A 19,559-nucleotide genomic window follows, 5' to 3' on the forward strand; every position below is an offset into this window, starting at 1 on the left:
GGTCTGTAATGCACCTACAATGCCAAAAAAGCTACACACGCAAGCACAAAATACATAATTAAAGACAATCAGTTATAGTAAAAATATCAACATGTGTCAACTGTTTAAAGGCCATATATATTTCTAATTCCTTACATTTAAATTTCCTCAGAAGGTTGTACATGTCATCAGCTATTTTTTTTATACCTCCTCCTTTCTTTTGATACAAGCATCCTGCAAAAGCCAGAGTGTATTTTAGAAACTGACTTACAACATGATCCTACCATTGAGTTATGCCTGCTGGACAGTGTAGGAATGTTACTAAATTCCCTTACTGCCAAAACACATCTGACCATCAGGGGGAAAATGCCAGCATAGCAACACAGTTTAGCTGGCAGGACTCTTGTTAATCCAAGGGAGGAAACTGGGCAGAATTGGGAGTGTGGTAATAGAAGAATGGATGTTAGTTGAAATTCTATGGTTTCTCATGGATCACTCACTCCTTAGGGTTATATCTGCAGAAGAGAAAGAGGGAGAAGATAAAATGAAGGTGTGGATTAAATTACTCCCACTGAATTCTGATATGAACTACAGGTGATTAACACTTTCTTTCCTCTTGTCCAATGCAGCAGAGGATGGGATGTCAATCTTGCATAACAAGAGCAGCCAAGATGCCCAAGCAAGAGAACATGGTTCTGATATAGGGGGATCACTAGGGGTGTGTGTGATGTTTAGGCCACACCAGATGTCACCCTAAGGTGGAGTGACACCTCTGCTCCTTAAACTTCTGCCTTTTGGCAGAAACAGGCTCTGGCTTTCACCTGCATCCCTTTAAAATGCTGAAGAGATGGTATGAGTGGGGCGAGCCTCACTGGAAGGAAAAAGGAGATGACCCAGTTTTTTTTTAATTGAAAGTGAAATTTAAAATAAAGTTAAATTATTTTTAATCTTAAATAATTTTATTCTTAAAGAAAAACAAAAGAAGGGATCAAATCAGTGAAACCTGACTTTTCAAAGCGATTGCACACAACTTGTTGTAGAACTCCTGAAGGCAGCGCTCTCCACTTAATTCCATCTCAGTTCCTGTAACTATGGTTCAAAACACACTGCAGAAATAATCCAGTTCGAGACTGCTTTAACTGCCCTGGTTCAGTGCTAGGAAATCCTAATTGCAGTTTATTGTGGCACCAGAGCTCTCTGACAGAGAAAGCTTAATGTCTCACAAAACTACAATTCCCAGAATTCCCTAGCATTGAGCCAAGGTAGTTAAAGCAGTCTCAAACTGGATTATTTCTGCAGTGTGTTTTGGACCACTTCTCATCACTATCCTGCTGATATGGAACTGGAATCCCTGGAATCCCTTCTCAAGAGTTTTATCAGCTAAACTGTTGGTCTGAAAAGGGGAGTCAGTGAAAAAATAATATAGACCTTTGAGTGACATCCTTTGCTATCATGTTTTCTACTACACAGTGATCAATTAATCTCCTCTGTAAAATGATTGAAACAAATTTTGCAATGTGCTAGACGGACCACAACTTGAAACTCTTGATCCCTCAACCCAAGATATGGTGAAAAAAAGGAGAGCTGCAGCTCAGTTGCAAGCCATACTGTTCAAGGATGTCTTGCAGGATCCGGACCTAGAGAGGGTGCTTGGGAGCCAGGTGAGGGTGGCCCAGAGGCCTTGGCAGGGTGTGGGGGCGAGACAATGCTGGGCCAAGCCTCTTTGGTGCCTGAAATTGTTGCTTATTGTTACAGGAACACACCACACCAAGCCTTGTTGTACCCCTTTGCCTCTTCTCCTCTGGTCTGGTTGTGCTTTTTTACTCTATATACTCATCTATAAGTCTAAAAATTTGTGCCGAAAAATTAACCCCAAAATCCCAGGTCAACTTATTTATGGGTCAGCATGGTAATGTGACAGCAGCTCTTTCAGATTTTCCCGGGTGGTACGGAGAGTTTATTTCTCTGTGGAGCAAAGCAGAAATAGTCCTGGATGATTGATTGATATTGCTGTTTGTTTAAAAGTCCTTCTCCCGCCTGTGTGTCTGGCTGAAACGAAAGCTGAAACGATGAAGCAAAAAGCCTCAATGAATCTCTCTTGCCATAAGCACACATACACACACTGAAGAAGCCTCCAAGTTTTACCCTTGACCCATCCACAGGTCATGGCAAAATCCATAATTTTGGCTCCAAAACCTCACCTTGACTTATACAGGAGGTCAACCCATAGCTTGAGCATATACGGTATAATGTTCAAGTGTGAGAGTACATTATTCATACACAAGTTAAAAGAAACCCTTTGGTTCAACTCTTCTCTATCTCATTTACCTTCAATTCCTGTTCCTTAGAGTGTAGCTAAGGACTGACCTGCATCAGAGGAACCACAGATTCTTTCTGTGTTCCTGTATGGCAGGAGGTTGGCCTGGATGGCTCTTGTGGTCTCTTCCAATTCTATGATTCTATGACTGAAAGCAGTAGTACCATACTTCTTATCATGGCTGAATCTTCTCAGAAGTCATCCAATCTGGGATACCCAAAGTTTAGATGAAAGAAACAATGAGATCCCAGTTGTGTTTTGGTAAAGAAAATTTTTATTCAGTGCTTTTAGATATTAAAGTTTTACTTTACTTGTAACCAAATATATACAAAGAATTCCTGCTTTTTCAGAATTATTCTGAAGTAATCTTGAAAACTGTTAAACAATATGGGTTAAATATTACCTATGAAATGCCATGTGGAAATAATAGCTTTAAGTCCCCAGATAACATTTCCACTATGAATGAACTGCTTCACTTCATCTAATTGTCATTTTAAAAAAATTATGTCACAATGTTTTAGATGTCTGAATTCATGTCTTCCTTTTCACTTATTGTAAGAAAGAGATGTGCCATGGATTTTTCTTTTTATTTCCTAAAACGTTTAAAAAGTGGATGAACATGTTTATTTGAAGATGCTTTGCTTCGTGACGTTTGATATTCCATGTAAACCGTATCGTCTGCTCCAGACATAGAGCTCATTGTGCCATAGTGACGGGAAACCTAGAAAAACAAAATACATGATCTCAGTGATATTCTATGTTGTTTGAACTTTAAAAAAATAACAACCAAAAACCGGATTGCAGCTGTTGCCCACAGAGCATTTGTATTTGTCCAGCTGCTCTTATGTAAGTGCTCTTGTACAGATGTCAATATGGCTAGATGAACAGGATGTGTAATAGCACATCTTTCACTGTATATGAGAAACTCTATACAGGTAGGGCATGAAAGAGTGCCTGTAATAACTATAGTGTGTGCAGACACACACAATTTTTTTCCACAGGGTATGTCTTTTATGATATGTAATAACACCTCTTTCCTACAAAAAGGAGAAATAGTAGAAATTAAATACATTCCTAAACAACTGGAATTTCTTTTGACTACTGACCTTCATAGTGAGTCTTATAAGCTTAGATTCAAAATTGCCTTTCTGAAAACAAAGAGGTTCCTCCTGCTCACAGAAGGGCCTTTGAAGGCTGAAGGAAAGTGTTTTTTCCCCTCCCAAATTCTCCTTCTCCCTAGACGCCTAGCCATCCTTCATGTGTTCTGGAGAGCACCATATTTTCTGAAACAGACTGTGGGTATGTGGATATGCATTGGGAATATCTGGATCAAAACCAAGTTTTTAAGCATTAAAATTTCTGTCATTCTTCTCAAAGAAACTGAAAAAGATACTTACACTATATTAACAACTAGATCTTTGGAAAACTAAACAGAAACACAAAATAAGGAAAACATTTTATTGAAAAATTAATAGTGTCTGAGGATTCTTCACCCTTCAAGTACAAGTCTGTTGAAACCTGTTTTTCAAATGGAGAGACAAATTGGAAATTGAACAAACCTAACATTGTTTTTATTCATGTAATTTATTTTAATTAGATTTTGTGCAACTGTTTTTCATTCAGGCTGAAAAACAGTTTTAAAAGATGAATTGTTATACCCTTCCTAAAAGCCAGAAGAATGGGAACTTATCCCAAGTCAAGATAAATGCATTCCACAATCTGGGAGAAACAGAAGAGAAATCCCTCTCCTGGAAGCCTATCACGCACAGATGATAGTATGCTCCATCCACAGGTGATGGCATTCTCAAGAGGGCCTTTTATGAAAATCTAACACCTGGACAGGTTCATAACAAGAAAGATAGTTTTTTTAGGGATCTAAGCCCCATTTAGACTTTAAAGATTAAAATTAACATCTTAAACTGGACCTAGACCATGACTGGCAACCAATGCAGGTCTTTCAATATTGGCATAATATGCTTTTGATACTATGCATCAGTCCAGCTGTTGCATTCTGCACCAACTGAAGCTTCTGGGATGCTCTTCCAAGGCACCATTCCACTAGTTCAGATGTATCTTAGATCAGGCAAGGAACACTGCTGCAAAGTGATGTTGATTTACAAAAGGTATGTGAAACAATTGAGGGAGGTCACTCAAAGCTTTGAAGATAGATGTCACCGATATGCTGATGATATCTGGATTGGCTATTGCTTCTTGTCACCAAGAAAACAGTTGATACCCTTCAACTTTATGTTGAATAAATTGAATAAGGCTGGATGAGATTGAATAAGCTGAACCATACACTGACAAGGTGGAGGTTGTGTTGAGCAGTGGAAAGACTTGTGGAAAGACTAGATTGAGAACTGAGTTTCAAACTATTTGCGCAGAGGTTCTGCTCCCACTAAAATACCATGTTCACAGTCCTTGATTGTATACTGCCCCCTGAACTTCAGTTACTATGTTATTCCCTGGTACTGGATGATCAAGAGGATACAGCGAAGAAAATGAATCTTTTTTGTTATCATGTGGGGTCAGAGTCAATGGGGCAATACCAGCTTTGAAAAAGTAGGCTGAGACTCTCCTTTTTGTGTCACAAAGACCTCAAACCTGAGTTGTTGTTGGGGGGTGGAAGAGTAGTTTTTTCTCATTCCACTCAACCAAAGGCTATCTGCATAGCAGCAAAGAAAAGTGGCCAGGGCTATAGGTCACTGTCTTTCCTAGGGCCGTAACTGCATGCTTGGATGAGGAAAAGTCTACACAATGCTTAAATAATCTTCTCTGATCATCAAACATGACAGACATTTAAGCAGCACAATATCAACTTGCCTGAGATGATTTTGAACTGTACTCTCCTGCAACCACCTCTTCCTCAGCATCCATATCAGAGGCTTGCAATACTTTTTGGAGCAACTGCTGCTGTTCTTCTTTAGATGAGAACATAAGCTCTTCCTCCTCCATACCTGCAAGTTTAGTAATTACCTAGGAAAGAGCAAGAAACACTTTTAAAAAACTTTACCCAGTGTACACCTACAGAAATGTACTGGGTTCCTCTTAGAAAATGTAATGTCTGCAAAAACTAAAATTAACAGTGCTTTATCACTGACTTCAAGGACTTACATATTGTTTTACCGAGTCCTGCATCCAACAAGTAGTGCACATCAGATGCAATAGGATGGGTAGGGATCGGCAGGTTTATTCTCACAATTTTATAATGGCATGATAAGTGAGGTGACGGAAACTTTCTGGGTAACAATATAAAGAGCTGCAGTAGCATGTGCACAGTCTTCTGCTTTTACTGCCATCAAGCACACTTCCACTTATGGCAACTCCATGAATGAGAAACCTCCATGTCACCCTGTCATCAACAGCCCTACTCAAGTCTTGCAAACTTAGGGCCATGGCTTTTTCACTGAGTCTATCCACCTGTAATGTGGTCTTCCACTTTTCCTGTTGCCTTCTACCTTCCCAAGCATGATTGTCTTTTCTAGTGAATCCTGTCTTCTCATGATCAGGCCAAAATACAACAGTCTCAGTTTAGTCATCTTGGCTTCTAGGAGAGTTCACTTCAAATGAGTCAATTTTCTTCCAATCTGCTTTTTTCACTGTCCAGATTTCACAACCATACATAGAAATGGGAACTAGCAGGGACAATCCAAACTTTAGTATTCAATTATGTACCTTGACAACTACAGAATAAAATGCAATCACATCAGAACACATCTTCTCCCTTTTATCACATATACGCATATCATCTCTCATTGCATACAGATACAGGCTAAGACAGCTCTGTCTTTGAATAGTACTTCTATTAGAGTTGATGTGATTTCTCCCTCTGCCTCCATTAAAATAGCTTTTGATATATGTAATAATTCTGGTACAAAACTTTTCTGAGTTGCTGTACAATTGATTCATGAACACTTACATGCTTGCTATTGTTTTAAAAAAGTTTGTTCTACAGTCCAAGATACCATGAACAAATTACCTTGAAGCTGTAACCTTGATCTACTAAAAACCGCTGCCGTTTCGTTGAGTATGCCATTTCTTGAGTGTCTTGAGAGACCAGAGAATAAAAGAAGGCATTGTATTCCTCTGCAACCATTCCTAGAGGAAAGGTAGTATTGAAATGTTAGACCACAAAAAACAAACAAACAAACAAGTCCAATTTTTAGAAAACAAAACATTTCTGAACCTCTTAGTACCATGTGGCTTACTATCACAGCTATCAATCACAAGCTGTAGTGTCTTTGTCAATTCAAAACTAGCAAGTTAGAGAAAAAAAGACAGCTTCTCCTAAATTAGGTAAGGCCTAAGTTACTATCCTATCTCTGCAAGCATCTAGAATCTCTTTCAGGATTCTGGTTTCTAAGACTCTCCATTCATCTTTTGTAGCAGCTGCAGAATCCAGATCTTCTGGATCACTTACTAGAACATATTACATGTAATCCAGTTCAGGGCCTCAGGTAAAGCAGCAAGTGGTGTCTCTGCCCTTAAAGTCATGGTGAAGATTACCCAAATCTAGTCAAGTTATTCTGACACCTGAAGCAGAAAACCCCACCAGTATCCCTCTGCCTCCTGGCAGTGAGAATGTAACAAGAGTAAACCAAGTAACTAACAATTTGCTGCTTTTTATGGCACCCCAAAAGCCTACTTCTGGCAACTGAGAGGGCTAACCCTGCCAGCAATAAACACACACCTCTTAAGATACAAAAATAACTTTTTGTTTTTGTTTTATGTAAGATACATATGCTCTCAGACACACATATACTCTACAAGTAGTGAAATCCAGCTATTTGTTGTTAGTAGCACTCAGCCATTCCAGTGTTTCTATTTCTACAAGCAATGCTATTCCTTTCCATGTCAAGAAGTAACACAGTATCAGTCTTTTCACTTTGAAGAGAAGACTGCTTGTCTTCAGCTCATATAGCTATGAAGAAGAATTTTAGAAGCCAAAGGGATTTTTCCCTGCATAGTGTAGTGAGGAGCAGAAGTTCTTTATTCCAAAAATTTCCTCCCCATTAAAACTTTGTTTAAACAATGGATAAATCTATTGCTTCCCCAACATAGTGTCTCATACATTCCATGCTTTTCTTCCTATAATAATTTAAGCATACAACACATACCATATATACCCGACTATAAGTCGACCTCATGTATAAGGGAAAGGCAGGTTTTGGGACAAAATTATGGATTTTGATATGATTTGTGGATAAGTCAAGGGCAAGACTTATCGGCATATACGAAAGGAAGTAAAGGATGAAGCAAAGGAAAAAGATGCCAAAGAACTTACAAAATTATGGCAAGCATAACTGTTTGTGCTCACCCTAAAGGCTGGATGGATGAGAAGGGAACTACGGTTAATCATGGTTGTGGGATGTGTAGCGGAATCGACCAGGCATGGGTGGGGCTAAGAAAACATGTGCATGTCAAAAAGGATGAAAAGGCAAAGTTCAGAAAATGACAACTATGTTAGCAGCAATTACAGCCTTTAACTTATTTATGTGATAATTTTGCCTGATTTTTAATTTTGCCCCCAAAAGCTTACAAACATATACCAATGTGGAGTCGAAGGTTTTCATGGTTGGCATCCATAGTTTTTTGTGGGGTTTTCAGGCTATGTGGCCACACAGACCGAAAATACCACAAAAAACTCTATACCAATGTCTTATTCAAATCCTTCAAAGCCCAGTTCCTTTTAGTACTTGTTTGGTTGGAAGTGCCAAAGAGCTGCCACTGTCGACATTTTCCCACCAGACATTCAGAAAGGTCAGAAGCGGCACCATGGCAGTAAGAGTATAAGGGGCTGGTGCTTCATTTAGGTTCTCCCAGGATGGACTAATCTTTTGCATTTCACCACTGTACTCCGAGTAAGGGATGGTTCCATTGTTGTTGTTTTTTATAAGAGTGAAAGTACAGTAATTACATTGACTGCGGATAAGTTGACCCAGGTTTTTGGGTCAATTTTTTAACTAAAATTTCTAGACTTCTACATGACTGTATACAGTATTCAGATTGACCAAATATGTATGTATGTGTGTGTGTGTGTGTGTGTGTGTGTGTGTGTGTATATATATATATATATATATATATATTTTCTTCTATAGCCACATTTGCCTTGTTTCTTCATTTCAGTTTAGAAGATTTCATGAACATATTTAAATATACCTACTGAAATCTTCCAATATACTTTTCTAAACCATCAATCATCTTTTTCAGCTTATGGCTGACAGGGTTTTAATCTTGTATCTCAGGGGAAAATACTGCAGTAACCAAGTATTATGTTTAGAAGCTTAGGGAAATCTTGTCTGCAAGCATCTAGCCAGAAAGCCCAGATAAAACCACCAGCTTAAAATCACACTAGAGTAAGCACACCAAGAATCATAGCTCTATTTTCTGGTCAAGGTGTTGAAGTAAAATCTTGCTCAGTATGATGCCTTTGTGGCAAAGGAGCAATAAAGCATGTTTCCCCAAGCCCTAAAACTTATATATAAAGATCATAATGCTAAGTAACACTGTCAACCATGCCTTTAAAATTCAGTAAGAACAGTGCCTAAGGTCTGCTAAAGTGTGTCTTCTAAAGACATGCAAAATACTAATACTAACTGTCATGTAAAGAGTGATTAGGCAGGAAAGAGAAAGGAAAAGATGGCCCCCCACTGCAGCACTTTTTATAACTACCCTTGAATTATGTTTTAACCTGTGACCTGGAGCTGACAATGACAAACTAGGACAATGGCAAATTGTATATGCTTGATCAGCTACATGAGTTGACTTATGTTACTTTCATGCTTGATTGTTCCATTAAAATTACAGACTCCCATAGTTTAGGCTGTAGTTTACCTTTCTTGGCTCTCAGTACTCGACCCAGTCTTTGGGCCTCCTGTCTTCGAGACCCACCATGGGACGAAATCTGGATCAGAACATTGGCTTCTGGAAGATCAAAGGATGTGTCGCCTACCTACAATACAGAAGCAGCATGACTTAAGAACCTCACATAAACTTGTGGGTTACAATGAAAAATGTGTCAATATTACAATGACTCAACAAACTTGTTCATACTGAGAAATATGATATTCCAAGCCAATTCAGTGATAAGCACAGCATTTTCTCTTACCTTGGAGATGAAGATAGTGTTGATTTTGGGGTTGTGTTTGAAATTCTGTAGGATCTGCATCCTCTCCCCCTGTGCTGTAGGCCCATATATATATGGCCTTTAAAAAAAAGACACAAAAATGTTATGAAGATATTATCTGACTCTTTGCCCCATGGATTCAGAAATATCTGTAAGTCTGTTATGAAAAACAATGGCATAATTCATAATGCATGTTTATACTTTACATTTACTGAAACATCCCCATTCTTTGTTATCTCTGTAGCTGTCTTTGTTGTCTATATTGTGGATCCACCCATCTGGAGACAAACTCATTTTGTCAGACACCCCCTTCCACAGAAATAAATCCTGACAGTTGTAAATGTTATCCGCTTGATGTGTGCCTCCTGACTCAACAGATCAGTGGGCTGGATATATCTACTAATCCTACATGAAAGGATAGAAGCAGCTGTTAAAATAAAAAAGGTGTTTTCTTTGGTGCAGTCCACTGAGCTAGCACATTAACAGCTGTGTTCTCATTTTTCTCCCCACTCGTGTCCTTGCACAGCTTATTGTGTCTTGGATGAAAACTCTTTTGGGTTCAGAGTGGGGAGTTATATATTCAAAATTGTGACTATTCTTGAAAATATCATGGTATCCTTGTTCCTCTTGTGACACAGTATTCAATCTGCTGAAGCCTATGGATCTTAGTGGAGAAATGCAACCAGTGTAGCTAGAGAGCCATCTTGCTCTCAACAAGCCAAAGTGAGCATAGGATGTTTTCAAAAGCAATAATGAAATAATCAGTTCAAACACACATTTTCATAAAAGAGAAGGGAAAAGGAATATAGGACATCTGTAAGATGAATATGTGCATTTCAACTCTCTAATGGATTTGAAATCTGTTCCTTCAATCCATGCCTCTTTCATTCCCAAGTCTTCCAACTACAGTACCCAACTACCCAATTTTATTCAATAATGATCAATTTAATTATCTGATTCTAGACAAATGCAGGCAGACAAGAAGCTGCCTTATATCAGATCTGACTGGCTGCTTTGAAAACATTAAACCATAGTTTATTATTATAGAATCAATCCACAGTAATTCTTAGGCTTGTGTGTTCATAACTCCTTCTCCACCAGTGCAGCCATGAAGAGCAAGGACGTTTTTGTTTCTGGTTTTCAAAATTAATTATAACTTATTTCTAAATCTGCATATTGTGTGGTTCCCATAAACCCTAAATACGGTTAATATGGTTGAAACAAACAACCAAACCATGGTTTATGAAGCTAGTTTGTACCAACAAACCATATCCAGTCTATATGGGTTTGGACCAAATGACAAAATGCAGCTAGAGGAAGATCAAAAGTACCATATATACTCGATTATAAGTCAACCTCATGTATAGTCAAGTTTTTAGGGCCAAATTATGGATTTTGACATGACTCATGAATAGGTCAGGTGTAAAACTTGGAGGCTCCTTCAATGTGTGTATGTGAGCAGCAAGAGGGAAGCAGCAACAAATATGAGGCTTCAGTGTTTCAGCCTTCACTCCCGAGACAGCGAAGGGTGGGGGTGGGAAGGAACTGTTAAACAAACAGCAGTCAATCAGTCACTAAGGACTCTATCTGCTTGGATCAGGACAGAAACAAACTACATGGGGAAATCTGAAAGAGTTGCTATCACATTACCATGCTGACTCATAAATAAGTCGACATAGGATTTTGGGGTCAATTTTGGGGCACAATTTTTTTAGACTTATAGATGAGTATATAGAGTAAAAAAGCACAACCAGACCAGAGGAGAAGAGGCAAAGGGGTACAACAAGGCTTGGTGTGGTGTGTTCCTGTAACAATAAGCAACAATTTCAGGCACCAAAGAGGCTTGGCCCAGCATTGTCTCGCCCCCACACCCTGCCAAGGCCTCTGGGCCACCCTTACCTGCCTCCTAAGCACCCTCTCCAGGTCCGGATCCTGCAAGACATGCTTGGACAGTATGACTTGCAACTGAGCTGCAGCTCTCCGCAGTCCTCCTAGGTGCACTAGTAAGACCTCTTGTCTGTGTGGATGCAGAGGTGGGCCTTGAGAGGGTGCTCTTACTGCCATGGCCTGGAAACACCAAACAGCCACTGCCATCATTTTTTGAGCAGCATTACAGTATTTACCCATGTATACGTCGACCCAGGTTTTTGGGGTTGGTATTTTAATATACATTTTTTTACTTATACATGAGTATATACCGTAATTTTATTTTACCACTTTCATTGCTGGATCAAGAGGAAACTACTGCTTTACCCTAAGGCAGTTAATAATTAAATCAAAACACTAGATTACAATAAGACAAATTTACTACAAGTAAGAAAAGCAATGCTACAAAAAAACCTTCTTCTAGTGTAGGGAAGAGCACAGTGGCTCTTCAAATGTTTTTAGACTGCAGCTCCCATAATCCCTGGCCATTGACTATGCTGGCTAGATCTGACTGGATCTGTACACTGAAAACATCTGGAGAACCATATTACCCACTAATGTTTCTTTGTAAATCTATTGTATACAAGATGAGCTTATCTGTGAGCACTATAAAGTCCTTTTCACTTTCATTTTAAAGGTATTCATAACTGCAACTTTAAGCATTTCAGCTGTACAGATTCTGATTTAAACTGCATCATTTCAGGTCTCTTTGGGGTCGATTTGATAAGGTTTGGTGTGAAAATCTGCCTGTAAATTGGGATGGATTTTTTAATGGGCTTTGATGCTGCACTGTGGGTCTTAAGGGCTTCACCCAACATCATGTAAGATAACTTCTGCTTGCAAAACTGGATCTCCATTGCCTCACTTTTCCTTCTGCCTTGCCTCACACACTTTCCAAATCTGCTCCAGAAAGCTCCCCAATTCTTTTGACTATATGTGGGAAACCTCACATGGGAGGACAGGGAGGAATCTGTTCCACCAACTTGTGTTGTTCTTTAGCACTATATACAACCCTTAGTAGCATTACAATTCTGATTTCCTGCTATTGCACAATTTATGTTAAATGGCTATCTACTCTACCTCTGGCTAGAATAAAAATATTTTTTAATGCTGCCAAATATATTGAAAACGCTTAGTCTGTTATCCCCATACACTAAACTCCAAACACTTCATCCATCCATATGCATTTTTAACAAAGCACCTCCATGATGAACATTTCTAAATAAAAGAAATTATTTTAAGCTTTTGAAAAGTTTGCTAATGCAACACTAATATTTGCATGCAATAGTAGTCTTTCAAGAACCATTAAACATAATCTCTGCCCACTCATGGCTAAACTATTAGAATGAAAACAGATCGTAAATTCAGAATTTTAAATTAAGGAACTGTCTGAAGTTCCTATAAAGTGGTAGAGTAAACATTTTATTTATTTTTAAGTAATATCCTAATTGCAAACTTTGGAACTATGGAAATATTGCAAGCTTTATTTGGAAAGATTGGTGGTTTATTTTTCTGGCTGTATATTTTGATATGGGATCAAACATTGATAGGAATGGGGACTGCAGCCAGGAAATCAGAAGATTAAGAATGGAGTGGGACGCTATGAAAGAACTGGAAAAGATCTTAAAATGCAGATATACAACTCAGCACAAAAGTTAGAATCATACAAGCCACTGTATTCCCTATTACCATGTATGGATGTGAGAGCTAGACAGTTAAGAAAGATGATCAGAAGAAAATCAATTCAGTTGAGTTGTGGGGCTGAACAAAAGTGCTGAAGATTCCATAGACAGTGAAAAGATGTTACAGGCATCTGTTTGGCTACTCTGGGAATATGCAATGAACTATTTATTTCCACTGCTTGCCCCTGAAATGATATATTGACAGTATATATGAAATAAATGTTCTGTACCATTTTCCTATTTAGAAATCTTTGGAGTGGTCCTTACAATTGTGTTCTGAAAGAGGGGCCAAGAGTGTGGATGGAGCCTCTCTCTCTCTGGTGCACATGCGCTCCCCTGCCCCTCCTGGGAGTTGGGATTTATTGCTGGCTGGCTGGGCCCTTCTTATTTTTCTTCCTCCTGCTCCTCCTCTTCTTCCTCCCCTCTTCCTCCTCCTCTCTTCTTCCTCCTCTTGCTCCTCCTTCCTCCCCTCTTCTTCCGCCTTTTCTTCTTATTCCCCCTCTTCTTCTTCCTCCCCTCTTCCTCCTCTTCTTTTTTATCTTCTTTCTGCTATTCTCCTTCTTCTTTCTACTCCTTTTCTTCTTTCTCCTCCTCTTCTTCTTCTTTCTCCTCCTCCTCCCTCTTCCTCCTCCTGTTCTTCCTCCTTTCTCCTCCCCTTCCTCTTCTGTTGTTGTTGTTGTGTGCCTTCAACTCCTTTTGAACTTATGGTGACCGTGCAGTTTTCCTGGCAGGTTTCTTCATTTACCTTCCCTTGAGAGGCTGAGAGAGTGTGACTTGACCAAGGTCTCCCAGTGGGTTTGCATGGCTGAGGTGGGATTTGAACCCTGATCTCCCATTGTCCTACTCCAATACTCAGGCCACTACACCATGCTGGATCCTCCACTGCACTTAAAGATACAATATTCAGGTATTATTTGTTGTTGTGTACCTTCAAGTTGTTTTCCACCTTATGGAGACGCTAAAGCAAACTTATCCTGGGGTTTGCTTGGCAAGATTTGTTCAGAGGAGGTTTGCTGCTGCTCAGGTTTCTGCTGAGGCGGCTGAGAGAGTATGAATTGCTTGAGGTCACCCAATAGGCAGGGAATCGAATCCTGGTCTCCAGAGTCCTAGTCCAACACACAAACCACATAAAGCTACATCCCAACCTTCTATCCAGGAAGAATGTCAAAATGTCTTCCATTTTGAGCATGACTGAGAAACACGAATTTATATTGTTTTTTATTAATGTTTTTGGTTTTTAGTGGGTCGTGTCCTCCATTTTTCTTGAACATCCTACAATGGTGCTCACGGCATGCGGTAGGACTCGGGACATTAGGGCCCCGAAAGTACTTTCTGCCCCAGGGCCCCTAAAGGCTTAACTATGGGCCTGGTGTGTAGCCAAATAATTTTTTTTAAAATTTAAGCATTCGATCGCCTAGGCGCTCTGTCGGGTTTCCGAACATAGCTACTTGCTACATTGAACTCAGAACATGGTAAGCATATCCCCCCCGACATAACTGTCCCCTGCTGCACAGACATCAAGTGTGAGAAGACCCATTGAACACCATTTTTAAACTATTTTTTTTTCTTTGGCGATTGATTCCTAAGCGGCTTTGCATTTATTTGATTTGCTGTGGTTGGAGCCAGGCTTGGTGGGTGGAAATAATTTAGCCTAAGCGATTGACTGACTGACTGCTCAATCAAAAACAAAAACAAAAACAAGAAAAACAGGTTTTAAGACGCAATGGGAATAGGGAACAAAAATAGTCTGCATTAAAATGCACTGAAGAAATAGGCATCACAGTGACATCTAATCACCTAAGTGCTTGAGCGACAACACAAAGTAAAATAAAATAAAATAAAAAACCCAGAAAAACCGGTTCCACAAACGCAATGGGAATGGGGAACAAAATAAATCCGCATCAAATTACACCGGAGAAATGTAAAAGGGAACGAAAGATGAGCTAATAAAAACAGAGTTCGCATGCCTCCCATTGGTAATGGGAATGATAACCATGATTTGAATACAATTCGATCCGAGGTGGACGCGCAGCAAGATAAGTCAGTTTATATGCCCAGTGACCACAGTGGCAGTGCTGATGGATCCTTTAGTATAAAATATCTTGAGGGTACCAGACTGGCAAAGGATGGTGTACATGCCATTTTTTTCTCTGTGCAGAAAATGAGACTCTCTCAGTTGATGCTTCAAAAGTAGCTGAGTAAAGGTGGCAGAAAACTCCCAAATGTCTTCCCACCCTAAAGCAGACCCTTAAATCCTGTATTTTAATGTGAGTAAAGAGAAGAAGATTTTAAGGATGTAAACATCCAAAGAGACAAATCCTGAAAAGTAGGTTTGTTAATATGGACATCCTTTATCCATCAGTACTTACTTGCCCAGCCTGACTGCATACTCCTTCAGAGCAAACACATTATCTGCAAATACAATGATTTTGTCATTCCTTCGTTCATGAAATTTAATCAGGAACTGGCAAGCCCTGAATTTGTTTGGATTCATTGTATAGAGCAATATCCGCTTCTTTGTTTTAATAGCCACATATTCTCTGTAAAATTCAGGAGACATTGGACACCAAACCTAAAATAAAGATAGTTAGATTTCAATATAGATAACAATGATTTAAGAAAGAATAAGAGTGAAAGCATGAGGCACATAATCACTTACAAAATGATACTGTATGATAAAGAGTTAGGCATTTATGCAGCCATGACGGGTGATGCAGGGAGTGATTTACCCCTTTTCTAAGGATCCGTAAGATGGCTTACAATATCCTCTTAGAAAGAGGAGCAATTATTCTTGTCCCATGGACAAGACAGAGAACAGCAGGCTACATCCAAAGCAGCATTTGCTCATGGGGAATTTGTTTCCTCCTCTTTAAAACAGCCACCTTCATGCACCTCACAGCTTTATTTTCTAAGAGTCAGGGGACCCTCAGGAGACACCTGGGGCACTGAGTGAAGGCATAAAGGGAAAAAGGGAAAACAGAGAAAACTGGGTAAAGACAGGTAGGGTAAGCGGAAAGCAAATCTAGTGTGAACTACATTTTGCTTCAGAAATGTGATGTACAGATCCACTTTGTCCTAACACTCCTTTTCCACTTCCTCTTTATATGTGAAACAGTCCTTGACTTGAATAAGCAAAACTCTGAGTAATATGACATTCCTCAATACCACTCCCCAAAGTTTAATCTGTAGACTGTTCTTTCAGCTTCTCTGTGAGAGTCTCCCACTTGACTTTTAAAGAATTACAAGTTAAGGCTTTTCCATCTCATCTTTTCCAAAAATACACACCAATGATAAATTTAGTGTTTTTTTATGTGTACCTTTAATCCATGTATGACCTCTCATGCTTCAGGTTAAATAATTCTGAAACAATTAACTAGATCTTCTGTATAATTACAGCAGATTACTAGCAGCTGTCTGTTCTGGATGTTCTTTAGGTTACAAACTCAAGGAACTGTCTAAGTATGTGCAAGACATTTCCAGCAAAACCTTTTGGCACAGTTGAGTCAACTTTCTGCACACACACAAAACAGCTCATCCACTGGGGAGAACTGTACTAGTATGCACTTTTCTTGCAAACCACCTTGTTATGGCATGCAGACAGCAAGTGAAAAAAGAAAGAGATGTCCAACTTTCTACAGCAGAGTATCTTAAGCAAAAAGTAGGGAATCTATAGCTTCCCAGATGCTTTGTCTTGCAACTGTCATTATCCAGTATAACAAATGATAAGAGACTGGAGTGGCATTCCAGAACGTTGTTGTTGTTGTTGCTGCTGCTATGTAACTTCAAGTCAGCCCCTACTTATAGTGACCCTATCACAGGGTGTTCTTGTCAAGACTTATCCAAAGAAGGTTTGCCACTGCCATTACCTTCATCTGAGTCTGACAGAGCATCACTTGCCCAAGGGCACCCAGTGAGTTTCCATGGCTGAGAGAGATTCAAAACCTTGGCTTCTGGAGTCCTAATCCAATATCTAAACCATTACAGTACAGTGGTTTTCCAGCTTCTCCTACCCCCTGTTTTAAACCCATTGGCAAAACACCTGGTTCCAATGTGAATTTGTGTACACTTAGCTCTTAATTATTATTATTATTATTAGTAGTAGTAGTAGTAGTATTTCTTACCCACTTCTCACCATGGATCAAGGTGAGGAACAACAACAATGAACAAACACATGGCATCAGTTAAAACAACAGGGAACCATGATATGGGACCCTTTGATACTGCAGTTTTAGCACTATGATTCCATTTTATCTGTCATGGCAACATCCTATGGGATCTTGGGGCCTGAAACTAAACAAATTTTACTTGAGGCATTTGGAACCTCCAGTTTTGACCCTGGTGATTTAGTCTTCAACTTCTAGAGGACCCAGCCAACATGGCCAATGTTAAGAGATTCTGGGAGTTGTTCATAAATACAGAGCCAAATACTCCCCATCCCATTTTAGTCTTTCAAATTCTGTTCACCTTTTCTGTGAAACTAAGGAGTGGGCCTCTAAATTAAATTCAAAAACAAGAATGCTTGTGCTATCAGAAACTTTGGGAACACTATCGCAGACAATGGGTTTTGCGATAACACTGTCTCTTGAGGAGGTAGTTTCTACAATTCTCTCCTCACCCCACTCCTTTTTCTTGGTGCTCAAACTAAGTCACTAGGCCTAAAGCTTATCTAGTATTGCCATCCCTATCTGCATATCACAGACAGCAAAAGCCCTGCCATCAATCCCATCTCTGTTAAGTAGAGGAGAATTGGTTTCAGGGCTTTGCCTGATCACACAACAGGCACTGCCCCCTACAGTCAGTCACTCAGAAAAACAGAGCGTTATTGAGGGTTAGACAGATTATTTCTCTCAGGGAATAACAGTTAACCCAAAATGCATGTGTTTGTAAGAGTAAGATTATTGTACCTAAAGCTCTGTTTCTGAGCTCAGTTGTAACTGGAAAGTAACCTATTGGATTAACACAGAAATTGTTTTGCCTTTCGTTTTAGAATAAGTGTACTGTTTTGTGCTTTTAAATTTTCTGTGAAGGAAAATGCCATAGCCCCAAAAGAGTATCACAATCAAACAGAACACAATGAAGAATATGAAAATTGCAGTTTTAAGAGAAAAGCAGTCATTCTAGATAAAGCAATTTTGGAGTCACTCTGAATGTTGCCCAAGAAATGCAACAGAATTAAGAAGCAAGGAATAGTATACCTCAGCACACTGGACTTTAGCAATATAACCATTGTTCTGCAGTTCCATCCAGTTGGCTTCATACAGTTTAGGCCCAATGAGGAAATTCAAGTCTACAATTTTATCATCTTCCCTAACAAGCGTAGCCGTCAGTCCAAGTTTGCAATGGGCTTGAACAATGGTGAGCACACGCCTGAACATTTTTGCTGAGGAATGATGCAAAAATAGATTATTATTTGATTGTGTGTACGCGCGTGCGCGTGTGTATCTCAGCACAGAAGCAAGTGTACCATGCCCATTTTTTAAAATGTCATTAGCAATATTAAATGTTTTAGAAGTGGTCACACTGGATTAGAATATTCTGATATATTAGATGACTGGAAATCTATATTATATTATACAAGCTTATTCATTCTTTGTGCTCTACAAACATTAATTAGTTTAGACATTTCGATATTTGAGGTATAGTGCAAAATTAAGAGTAATATACAGGTGTAAACCAAATTTGCCGTATTTACAGCCTCATGATGAAATCTTGTGGCCACATACCTAACACTATCTCTCCTCAACTGCAAGATTTATGTTAAGTAAACATGTATAGGATCCTGCTTTCAGAATCTCAGATGCTCAAGAGAAAAAAAACTACATAACCTTTCAAAAGGGAAAAAAGAGCCTTCTAACGTGAAAAAATGAACATAAAACATACTGCCCCATGTATCTGCTGGGGTTTGGTTCCAGGACCCCACATGGATACCAAAATCCCACTCAAGTATCATTAAATATAATTTAGTAAAATGGTGTTCCTTATATAAAATGGCAAAATTAAGGTTTGCTTCTTGGAATTTATATATTTTTAAAATATTTTCAAGCTGGGGATAGTTGAAGGAATCCGTGAATATGGAGGGCCAACTATATATTAGAGCCTCTTCTAATCTGACACCTTCCAGATATTTTGACTGCAATTTCTGTTAGCCCCAGCCAGCACAGTCACCAGTCAAGGGCTATGGTGGTTGTACTTCAAAGCATTTAGAAGATCCCAGGTTGCAGAAAAGCTGCTATAGGGCCTGAACAGACAGGCCAAAATAAAGCTGCTTCAGGTCACTTTGGAGGTATGCTGTTTAAATGACGCATGTGTCCCAAGAGGCCAGAAGCTGCGCCAAAGTCATGCTCCAGTCCTTAGGCACAGCTTTGGCGCAGCTTCTGGCCTCTTATTATTAGTAGTAATATTATTATAGTTTATTTTTATAGCGTTGTAAATGTACATAGCGCTGTACATACAAATGATCAAATCAATAAAAATGAAACCTGCCAATGGCGTACAATCTACAAAATATGTATAAAATAACAGGTAATAA

General features: G+C 39.2%; 1 protein-coding gene across 3 annotated transcripts in view; it reads right to left on the reverse strand.

The window, feature by feature from the left end:
- The window catches only part of LOC149313999 (general transcription and DNA repair factor IIH helicase/translocase subunit XPB), a 29,825-nt gene continuing 10,266 nt past the window's right edge, over window positions 1-19,559 (reverse strand). Inside the window, exons 9-16 of one of the 3 annotated variants that reach the window (XR_016280887.1) lie at window positions 18,226-18,410; window positions 15,400-15,602; window positions 9,405-9,501; window positions 9,131-9,248; window positions 6,276-6,394; window positions 5,120-5,272; window positions 2,347-3,017; window positions 1-494 (exon numbers count right to left, since the gene is read on the reverse strand). Coding sequence is in view for 1 of the 3 variants with exons in the window: in XM_089520340.1 (XP_089376466.1) it covers window positions 2,883-3,017; window positions 5,120-5,272; window positions 6,276-6,394; window positions 9,131-9,248; window positions 9,405-9,501; window positions 15,400-15,602; window positions 18,226-18,410 (1,010 nt within the window). In the remaining 2 variants the exon portion in view is untranslated. Of the gene's footprint in view, window positions 495-1,272; window positions 3,018-5,119; window positions 5,273-6,275; window positions 6,395-9,130; window positions 9,249-9,404; window positions 9,502-15,399; window positions 15,603-18,225; window positions 18,411-19,559 lie in introns of those variants that run through there. The other 2 variants (XR_016280886.1, XM_089520340.1) reach the window with 2 other exon arrangements.

The sequence above is a fragment of the Sceloporus occidentalis genome, unplaced genomic scaffold (assembly GCF_023333645.1).
Source record: "Sceloporus occidentalis isolate IW3139 unplaced genomic scaffold, rSceOcc1.0.p SCAF_4, whole genome shotgun sequence".
NCBI lineage: Eukaryota > Metazoa > Chordata > Lepidosauria > Squamata > Phrynosomatidae > Sceloporus > Sceloporus occidentalis.